The sequence below is a fragment of the Magnolia sinica genome, chromosome 11 (assembly GCF_029962835.1).
Source record: "Magnolia sinica isolate HGM2019 chromosome 11, MsV1, whole genome shotgun sequence".
Taxonomy (NCBI): Eukaryota; Viridiplantae; Streptophyta; class Magnoliopsida; order Magnoliales; family Magnoliaceae; genus Magnolia; species Magnolia sinica.
The window spans coordinates 41,351,365-41,362,789 of NC_080583.1; the positions used below are offsets into that span (position 1 = coordinate 41,351,365).

At 43.2% G+C, this 11,425-nt stretch overlaps 1 protein-coding gene across 1 annotated transcript; it reads left to right on the top strand.

Annotated features, from left to right (window-relative positions):
* Window positions 1–1,520: 1,520 nt before the first annotated feature.
* Window positions 1,521–3,836, top strand: LOC131218097 (uncharacterized). Its single transcript, XM_058212778.1, has one exon. It carries the CDS (start codon window positions 1,521–1,523, stop codon window positions 3,834–3,836), a length of 2,316 nt encoding a protein of 771 aa, XP_058068761.1.
* Window positions 3,837–11,425: the final 7,589 nt, after the last annotated feature.

Here is an 11,425-nt window from a genome sequence, read left to right on the forward strand (position 1 = left end):
TAGTTGCTACATGATAGCTCTCATTTTAATTTATAGTTCACATCATGACCTGTTTTGATTATTATGCTTAACATGTGCCTGTCATGCTATAGCAGTATATTTTTATATGAATTGTTGTAAGTCATCATGAACCTATATTCACTACACTTATTAGTGGGTAAACCCTTTAGTGTATGTGAACCCATACTTAGGATGTAACATGATGGAGTGTGGAATCGAATGAACCCTCGATTGAAGGTTATGTAGGACATGAGATTCCCTACTCAATTAATTTAATTGACCACTGATCAATGGGTTTCATTAAGCATCCTAAGGTGGGAGAAATCTCATGAGCCGGGGATGGTGGTAATGGGACACTATGCCCGAGCTGTCGGCCTACGCTGGGTGATGAGCCCCCCGTAGTGACCATTGAGTAACTTAAAATGGCTGATTGTAATTGGAATAATAACGGGTTAGCTGATCATGCATCCATAGCATATTGGCGATGACGGGTGGCTAATTCTGGATATTATAGCATATTCCCTTGGGAGCATTAAGGGATTACTTTGCTAGCTCCCAGACCACCGACTATCGACCTATTTGTCCGACTAGATACATCCCCAGGTCGATGATTGCATGGGTGACGAGCCCAAGTCCGACTGGATAAACATCCCCAGGTCGATGCGCATTCATGCATCCATGCATATAAAAAGACTGCTCATGTACTATTTTGAATGTTGTTGTTTTTAACTATGCTTAGCTAAGGTGGCAGTGTGTAATCTTGAGGGGAATTCACACTGAGCTGGCCACTCATTCATCGAATATCCAACCGTACAGAGTATGCAGGTATAGGTGGAGAAAATGATAGTACTGACCCTGATGGTACGATGGTGGAGCCTGAAAATGGATATTACGAAGACGAACCGCAACAAGAAGAGGCCGGTTGTTTTGATTTAAATTAATAGCAGTAGTGCTCTTATGTTTAATTTGATACATTGATAATTTTTGTTTAAAAATAAATAGTGTAATAAGACCCCCAGCTGAGTGGGCTAAATAATTGAGCTTATATGATATTAATCCATGCTTGCTTACGCTATCATACTCTGATTTTAATCTTCTGCTAGATCTCTGATTTATTAAGTCTCGGGTTTCCAGAACAAGTCTCGTACTTGGGTTCTGGAAACACGGGGTGTTACAGTTGGTATCAGAGCAGAGTCTGAGATAGCCAGGTTGTGGGATCAAAATATATATATATATATTTGAAACTTTAGGCAAATCCCCATAGAATGTAGGTAGAAAGAACAAATGAAGAAACAAGAAATACTTAGGTCCCCTTAATTAATAATAATAATAATATTATATATATATATAGATTAAACTGGCAAAGAGGCCCGATATTTATAATGATTTAGGATATTTAGGTTCATTTAATCATGGCTTATTTAATGATTGACATATACTCAATGTTATTGTCATAGTCATACCATGCTAATTCACTAATCTATCACCTGAACCATGAAATTCTAAATCTCTCAGAAACCATGCCGCCAGTATTACGGTCCCAACGAACCAATACGATCGATGTCCACCCCATTCCACCAACCGAGCACCAGAGGGAGCATAGCCCTGTCTACACACCAGGCCTTCCACCTGGAGTGGCGAATGAGGACACGAGGTCCAAAGCTGTTGGGGATTCTCCATCCCCTCAGGCCCTTCCATCAGGGCCACCCTCGCAATACTTTGAGCAGCGGACGCCTTCGGCTGAACCTTCAGCCAACGCACATGCTGACACACCTATGGGGGCGATAGCCTTTTCTGCTTTCGCACAAATGGCAGTGGCAATGCAACAACAACAGGACACGTTCGCACGGCAACAGCAAGACATGCATGCATTGATGATGGAGACTTTACGGAGTAGGGATCGTCGAGAGTCGTCACGAGATAGAGAAGGTCGAAGTGCAGATATCTTTGAACGATTTCAAAGGCTTCGCCCGCCCACGTTCGAAGGGGCGCCAGATCCGGTGAAGGCGGAACACTGGCTGGCAAGAATCACTAAGCTAATGCGGCCCCTGGAGTGTTCTGATTCGCAAATGGTGACCTTAGCTACCTATCTGTTAGAAGGAGAAGCAGAAAACTGGTGGCAGAGTGTGCAGCGGGGTGTTCCAGCCACGTACGCCTGGACATGGGCAGGCTTCCGAGAAAAATTCCTGGAAAAGTATTTTCCTCGGTCATGTAGGAACGAGAAAATAGCCCAGTTCTTGAAGCTGGAACAGGGTAGTATGACTGTTGCCCAATATGAGGCTAGATTTGACGAACTCTCCTGTTTCATGCCTAAGGCCCTGGAAGATATGGAATACAAGCTACAAAAGTTCAAGGAAGGACTCAGGCCAGGTATTCAGTCACGGCTATGTGCCTGGGATTTCAGAGATTTTACAGAACTAGTGGACAAAGCCATGCGGGTAGAAAAAGATTTTGAACGCACTATGAGGACTCGCCCTCTAGTGAGCGGCACCCTAGTCAGGCCTAGGCAGGCACCTTCCGCCCCACTAATACCAGAGAAAAAGAACAGAGTCATACCTGCGGGCGCTCCAATCATGCCTCCCACGAGGAATTGTGACTACTGCCACAAAGTTGGACATTTTGCGCAAAATTGTTTCAAGAAAATGAAGGACGAAGGCATCACTCCACCGGCAAATCGCCCTCAGCCGGGTCCAGTAACAACCAGGGCAGCACCTTGGCAGCAGCCACCTAGGTCAAGACCTTCAGCTCAGCAGAAGGTTCCCCCTGCCCGCATGTATGCCATAGCTGCTACAGAAGCTGAAGAGGACCCTCATCAGACGATTCATGGTACAGCTCACATTAACGGTACCCCTGTACTCCTCCTATTTGATTCTGGTGCAACTTTATCTTTCGTAGACTCTACTATTGCAAATAGACTTGAACTGAAAATAACCCGAATGCATGCCCCCTTAGTCGTAGCATCTCCCACGGGGACATTCATCGAAACAGACAAAATATGTCAAGCTTGTCCTCTAACCCTTGCAAGACGCGAAGTGGTTGTGGACCTGGTCATAATGCCTATAAAACGGTTTGACATCATCCTAGGCATGGATTGGCTTTCTCAAGTCCGAGCAGTGATGGACTGCCACGGCAAAACGGTCACTATAACAGTCTCTGGGCAACCCTCTTTTATAGTAAAGGGAAAGAGTAGGCACAACACATTTGGAAGCTTACAAGCCCTAGACGAACCAGAATCAGTCGAGTCCACCATCAGCCCAATACCAGTAGTATCAAAATTCTCTGAGGTATTTCAAGAGATACCAGGACTATCCCCAAGACGAGCGATAGATGTTTGCATAGATCTTAAACCAGGAACTGCTCCCATATCATTACCCCCGTTTCGCATGCCCCCTTGCGGAATGGAAGAACTTAGGAACCAGATAAAAGAGCTGCTGACCCAGGGTTTCATTCGCCCCAGCGTTTCTCCGTGGGGAGCGCCGGTCTTGTTCGTGAAAAAGAAGGACGGGTCGATGCGTCTCTGCATTGATTACCGACGATTGAACGAAGTCACGATAAAGAACAAGTACCCCCTACCACGTATCGGTGACCTATTCGACCAGCTCAAGGGTGCCAAGTACTTCTCCAAGATCGATATACGATCAGGATACCATCAGCTGAGAATCAAGGATGAGGATATCCCTAAAACAGCATTTAGGACTCGTTATGGGCACTATGAGTTCCTGGTTATGCCCTTCGGCCTCACAAATGCTCCGGCAGTGTTCATGGACCTCATGAACCGAGTTTTCATGCCTTACCTAGATCGATTCATTTTACTCCAAAAGCAAGGAGGAGCATGAACAACACCTGCGCACGGTCCTAAGTACGTTAAAGGAAAATCAACTATATGCTAAGTTGTCCAAATGCGAGTTTTGGGAAGAGGAAGTGAAGTTTTTAGGGCATGTAGTAAAGGCAAAAGGTATATCGGTCAATCCCGCTAAGGTAGAAGCAGTGTTAAGATGGGAGCAGCCCACTACAGTTACCGAGGTTCGGAGTTTTCTGGGCATGGTAGGGTACTACAGGCGCTTCATCAAGGAATTCTCAAGGATTGCGCGACCGCTTACTCAGCTGACAAAGAAGAACGCCCATTTCACATGGGATGAGAACACGGAAGCAACCTTTCAGGAGTTAAAGATGAGGCTAACCTCTGCACCGGTGCTTACTCTCCCTCAAGAAGGAGAGGAGTTCGTGGTATACAACGACGCCTCGAAGTTAGGTTTAGGTTGCGTACTGATGCAGAACGACAGGGTGATCGCTTATGCTTCTCTTCAGTTGAAGAAGCACGAGGAGAATTACCCGACTCATGACCTGGAGTTGGCAGCTATGGTATTTGCTCTAAAAATATGGAGGCATTATCTCTACGGAGAGGACTTCCAGTTATTTTGCGACCACAAGAGTCTGAAATATATATTCACGCAAAAGGACTTGAATATGCAACAACGTCGGTGGATGGAGACCCTTAAGGACTTCCATTTTAATATATCTTACCATCCTGGTCAGGCAAACTCGATGGCTGATGCTCTGAGTCGGAAGAAGAAGCATGAACTGATAGTCACTCTGATGATTAAAGAGTGGGAAATGATGGAGTTTGTCCAGGATTTTGATGTCCAACTCACACTCGATGAACCAGATGCTTATGTGGCTCTTTTGACTGTGGAACCGACCTTGGTTCGACATGTGATTTCTGCCCAAGACCAGGACGCATGGCTTACCAAGATAAAGGAGAAGTGTAGAAGCGAGGAGATTGCTGGTTGGAGTATTGGCAATGACGGCGGTGTCTGATATCAAGGACGAGTATGCGTACCTGACAATGCAGATCTAAGGAAAGAAGTGATGGTAGAAGCGCATCATTCCAAGTTGGCAATACACCCCGGGAGTACGAAGATGTATAATAACGTGAAGAGGCAATATTGGTGGAGCAACATGAAGAGAGATATAGCAGGTTTTGTAGCAAGATGTATGGTGTGCCAGAAGATAAAGGCCGAGCATCGCAAGCCCGCAGGACTTCTTCAACCACTACCTATGGCAGAATGGAAGTGGTACAGCATCTCTATGGATTTCATTTCGGGACTTCCTAGGACTCAGAAGAAGCATGACTCGATATGGGTTATTGTGGATAGACTGACAAAGTCTGCTCGATTCCTTCCCATTCGTATGACAGACTCAACAGATAATCTGGCTAAGCTGTATGTTCATGAAGTCGTTCAATCGTATGGGGTTCCTCGGGAGATCATCTCAGACCGTGATTCCTGGTTCACATCCACCTTTTGGAGGAGGTTATAGGAAGAACTCGGCACAGAACTCAAGTTTAGCACAACTTTTCACCCCCAGACAGATGGACAGACAGAGAGAGTAAATCAGGTTTTGGAAGATATGCTGAGGGCGTGTGCCCTCGATTACAAGGGAAATTGGGACGACCATTTGGCACTCGTAAAATTCGTTTATAATAACAATTTCCAGTCCAGTATAGGCATGGCACCTTACGAAGCTCTTTATGGTCGCCCCTGCCGAGCTTCTCAGTGTTGGGCAGAAGTAGGAGAACGAAGTTTGTTAGGACCTGAGCTCGTCCAGGTTACGACTCAGGTAATCGATATTATTCGAAAATGTTTGCGCACTGCCCAGAGCAGACAGAAAAGCTATGCAGATAATCGATGACGCAACCTCGAGTTTGCAACTGGCAATCATGTATTTTTAAAGGTTTCACCTATGAAGGGTTTGATGAGGTTCGGACAAAAAGGAAAGCTTGCACCTCATTTCATTAGACCTTTCGAAATTCTGGATCGCGTGAGAGCAGTAGCATACCGCCTTGCGCTACCTACTGCACTGACAGGTATCCACAACGTCTTTCACGTATCTATGTTAAAGAAGTACACACTGGATGAATCGCACATTGTTAGCTGGGAGCAGATTGAACTTACAGATGACGCTTCTTACACCGAGGAACCTATCCGCATTTTGGATCATAAGGAGCAAGTCCTGCGGACAAAGACTATACCATTGGTCAAGGTCCTTTGGTCCCATCACGGAAAAGAAGAGGCAACTTGGGAACGAGAAGCAGAAGTCGTGGAAAAGTACCCTCACTTATTCAATAACGCGTCACAGGTAATTTCAAGGGCAAAAATTTATTTATTTATTTATTTGTTTATTATTATTATTATTATTATTTTAGAGGGTAGATATATATATGGTAACATCTCGATTTCCACGTAAGCCAATTACATCCACACTTATTCATGTACATCCACCTCATGAGGGATAAAGTAAAATACTAAACATAACGGATCAGTACAAGTGGAACAAATAAATAAATTTCGGGGATGAAATTTTGTTAAGGGGGGTAGATTGTAACACCCCGAACTTTTCAATACCCAAGTATTGAAAGTCCTCGGGTGTTACCATAAATTTAATCTACCATATATATGAGTACGATACCAATTTAACTATTCTCACCTTGCATCTATCCTCAAACCTGAATCTGACCACTGGGAATGACCTTCATCCATAAATCAAGTCATCCGACCGTTGATCATGTGGTCGGATACATGTACCTTCCCTCGACTAAATCGGTGAATAACTCTTTAACCATAATGATTTAGATGCAAGTTATTTTGTAAGAATTGTTTAGAAATAGACATAGAACCAAGTAAAACTGTTAGATTTCACAAAACTCTTAGATTAACAATAATTACAAAAATGCCATCAACCTATACCTTGAATTCAAATCCACATGGTTCTCATGATCCATTTCATGTGAAATTTTATACTGGGTCTAATTATCATAAATCAACCATACACATAAAATTTTAGCCCTTAGATCCCATTAATTTAGCTACTTGATCTCTACATCCGTCCGTACACTTATCAGATCAAGATTCTGATCCGTTCACCTTGTTCACACCATATGAATATGCTTAACCCACCATTGGAATTACAATCTGAGAAACCTACACGTGTGAATAAGATACCCTAATCTGATGATACACATGCTTTAACCCTAATCCTCCTGAAACCCGCTTTACATATTATCCGTTTAGGAAACTGACCGTATACCCACCTACATACATAGTAAGAGTGTTAACCATTAAGTTCTCTTATTTTTAGCTAGTCATCTGACCCCCGGTCATATTTGGATTTGCTAAACGGGACACAAGAACATCACGGTAAACCGATCATCATGAAGATCTTAGGTTCTAAGTCCAAACTACCCAGTAACTTGTTGATTAGAGGTGTACAAATATTATTTTAGAATTTTGAAGTATATTAGCCATTAAAAGAATATTTTATTCATCCTCGGGAGATCGGGACCCAAACTGGATCACATGAAAGAGCACGAAAAATGATGCATGTTCGTCAAATTTCAAGACATTCGGACAGCACATTTCGACATGACGGGCGTCGGATGCCGGTTAAAAAATGGATGGCGAGTTCGTAAATAGTGAATGCCATTACATGCCACCATTGATGCTTGAATCAGATAGTATGACCCACCCGATCAATAGATCTGCCCCATTTTTGGACCTTAATCCTAGCAGGATATGGGGAACACAATGAACAGAGCGGATCGTACAACTATTAGTAGTAAAGTGAACTTCTCACAAAATATCAATTCACTCAAATTTCTACGTGCATGGGGTTTGACGTTAAATACCATTTAATATATTAACAGATCGTGTGGTCCACCTGGAAAGCGGATCTGACTCAAACTTGGGGCTGTGGGCTACAACGACATGCAAATAGTGGTGAATGGCATGGATTCTCCGAAAGATCATCACAAGTGGACCCCACCTAATCAAACAGAATTGGCATTCTTTCCACACAAGCTAGCTGTTGTTATAGTGACTAAACCGAGCGGAATGACGGGTTTCACCCCACTTCCCTACCCTGCGTGTGGGTCACCTGATCAATGGATTCCCACCATATTTTGGCCCTTGGCCTAAAACAACCCTACAAAACTAATGAGCGGATTAGATCTCTGGGAATGCCATCAAAGTGGACCCCACTCAATGCTACAGTAAGTCTTAACTCTCCAAGATAGAAATCCTTCAGAAATATGTATTCAAATTCAAAAAGAACTACCTCCGTTTCTTCCTCCTAAAACAATCACGTTCCAACTAGGATTAGCATCAATAGATCAATCACGTTCCAACTACGATTAGCATCAATAGATTTCACCACTCCAAATGGGATGATCCCCACCCTCAGTGGACCCTGCTAATTGAAGGACCGATTTGGAAAAGGAACTTTCTCGCATGCTACACCAATGCCCATGAAAATCGTCATTGTAACGATATGTAGTTTAGATTTAGGGTGTGCCCCATTAGCATGGGCCACTTGAGTTTTGATCTTGCACCACCCATAGTCAGATGGCCTAAATAGGACCCATAAAATATGACAGACGGTATGGATCTCACTAATCCTCACTGAAGGCCCCACACATTGGTGGTGCATGTACACATAATGTGTACACTCCTGAGGATCACCAAAACCAAGGCTAACCAAGATTTCAGCCAAGATTTCACGTGAAGGATATGCACGGGTCCTCATGTTTACACAAGACTTCCCATCCCACCAGTATAAGCCTCGACAGAAAGAAAAGAAGAAACGTGGGAGGAAGAGAAAGCTGAAAGATTCAGGTAAAACCCCAGATCTGAACTCCAATTCCCACCATTATTAGAATTTAACCGTTCTCCCGTTTAGTTGGATTTAAATTCTCCTATTTTGATCACCTCATGTAGTTTTCTGTTTTAAAATTTCGATTCCAGTTCTAGTGCGGATCTCTTGAAACCGGTTGTATTTCGGCCACATTAAAAGGTCTGGCTCTCACCTCCTAATTTTAATATATAAATATCTATCTTTTCATCCATTGCCATAAAACTCCTCTCTTATTGGTATTATTACCAAATAAATCCTAATCGTGCACGCCAGTTGGCCGAAGTTTTCCATCCCACCTGCCGACTTGGATGGGTTACTACTTCTCTAGTAATCTGAGGGGCCCACATGATCTCTGGTTTGATCACTATACATATATTCCAGATGGAGTGTGGTTAACGTTACCTGGATCTTACATGTATCAATGTTCGACCCGGCTAGGTAATCTAGACCTTAGGTTGAGATCTTAACCCTAAATAGTTTGTAAGCTTGAACATAACTGTATAAATTTATAACTCATGATAGGGTCTGATTCTAAGGAAACACGCACTCCCTAGCAACACTGGTAGGTGATTCAAAGTATAAGGTGATGATTTTTCCTTTTAAGCTTTCCATTTCCAAATTGGTTTAAGTTATAGTCTTTATCAAATATTAAAATTTTTTAATTCATAGCATGCGATCTCTTGTATGATTTATATATGATTTATGATTGATAATTGTGAAACATGATTACATGTGATAGTTGCTACATGATAGCTCTCATTTTAATTTATAGTTCACATCATGACCTGTTTTGATTATTATGCTTAACATATGCCTGTCATGCTATAGCAGTATATTTTTATATGAATTGTTGTAAGTCATCATGAACCTATATTCACTACACTTATTAGTGGGTAAACCCTTTAGTGTATGTGAACCCATACTTAGGATGTAACATGATGGAGTGTGGAATCGAATGAACCCTCGATTGAAGGTTATGTAAGACATGAGATTCCCTACTCAATTAATTTAATTGACCATTGATCAATGGGTTTCATTAAGCATCCTAAGGTGGGAGAAATCTCATGAGCCGTGGATGGTGGTAATGGGACACTATGCCCGAGCTGTCGGCCTACGCTGGGTGACGAGCCCCCCATAGTGACCATTGAGTAACTTAAAATGGCTGATTGTAATTGGAATAATAACGAGTTGGCTGATCATGCATCCATAGAATATTGGCGATGACGGGTGGCTAATTCTGGATGTTGTAGCATGTTCCCTTGGGAGCATTAAGGGATTACTTTGCTAGCTCCCAGACAACCGACTATCGACCTATTTGTCCAACTGGATACATCCCCAGGTCGATGATTGCATGGGTGACACGCCCAAGTCTGACTGGATAAACATCCCCAGGTCGATGCGCATTCATGCATCCATGCATATAAAAAGACTGCATCATGTACTATTTTAAATGTTGTTGTTTTTAACTATGCTTAGCTAAGGCAGCGGTGTGTAATCTTGAGGGGAATTCACACTGAGCTAGCCACTCATTCATCGAATATCCAACCGTACAGAGTATGCAGGTATAGGTGGAGAAAATGATAGTACTGACCCTGATGGTACGATGGTGGAGCCTGAAAACGGATATTACGAAGACGAGCCGCAACAAGAAGAGGCCGGTTGTTTTGATTTAAATTAATAGCAGTAGTGCTCTTATGTTTAATTTGATACATTGATAATTTTTGTTTAAAAATAAAAAGTGTAATAAGACCCCCAGCTGAGTGGGCTAAATAATTGAGCTTATATGATATTAATCCATGCTTGCTTACGCTATCATACTTTGATTTTAATCTTCCGCTAGATCTCTGATTTATTAACTCTCGGGTTTCCAGAACAAGTCTCGTACTTGGGTTCTGGAAACACGGGGTGTTACAATCCCACACGTGCTACATGTGTAGACGGGTGGGTCCACCTTTGATATCTGTATTCTATATCCACACCATCCAGTTCGCTAGATGGTGGGATCCCACCATGATATAAGTGTTTTATCCCTGTAGTCCGTCCTTTTGGGTAGGACGTGGGACCCACCCACACGTGCTACACGTGTGGGGTGGGCCCCTACCTTGATGATGTGTTGTACATCACACCGTCCATAGCTGGACTGTGCTATGTGGGGCGCAGCTTGATGTATTTTTTATCCACCTGTCCATCTGTTTTGACAGTGGGTGGGGCCCACATTGATGTATGTATTCTGTATCTACACTGTCCATCCATGGACGGTGCCGTGTGGGGCTGACCCTGATGTATGGATCTTATCCACATTGTCCATAGGCTAGGACGGGTGGGGCTCACCTTCATGCATATATTCTATATCTGCACCGCCCATTTTCTGGGGACGGTGAGCCCCTTTGATGTATGTATTCTATATCTAATCGTCCATCAGGTTGGACATGGATCCACCATGTCATACATGTTTTATCTAAATCATCCATGTGGGACATGGGGGTCACCGCGATCTACATGTTTCATCCTGGCCGTTTAGATCTCGTGGGACCCACTGATGTATCTATTTCGTTCAGGTGGTCCATGGGTTGGACGTCACGTAGGCCCACTGTGATGTGTGTGTTGCATACACACTGTCCATTAGATGGGTCCCATCCTGTAGGCCCATCATGATGTATTTTATCCACCCCGTGCGAGGCTTTAGGCCCACCATGTTGTATATGCTCTATTTTCATGTTGTCTATTTATTTTCTGG

Bases quoted from the DNA above. Each gene is read 5' to 3' on its own strand.
- LOC131218097 (XM_058212778.1), top strand. From the start codon at position 1,521: ATGCCGCCAGTATTACGGTCCCAACGAACCAATACGATCGATGTCCAC.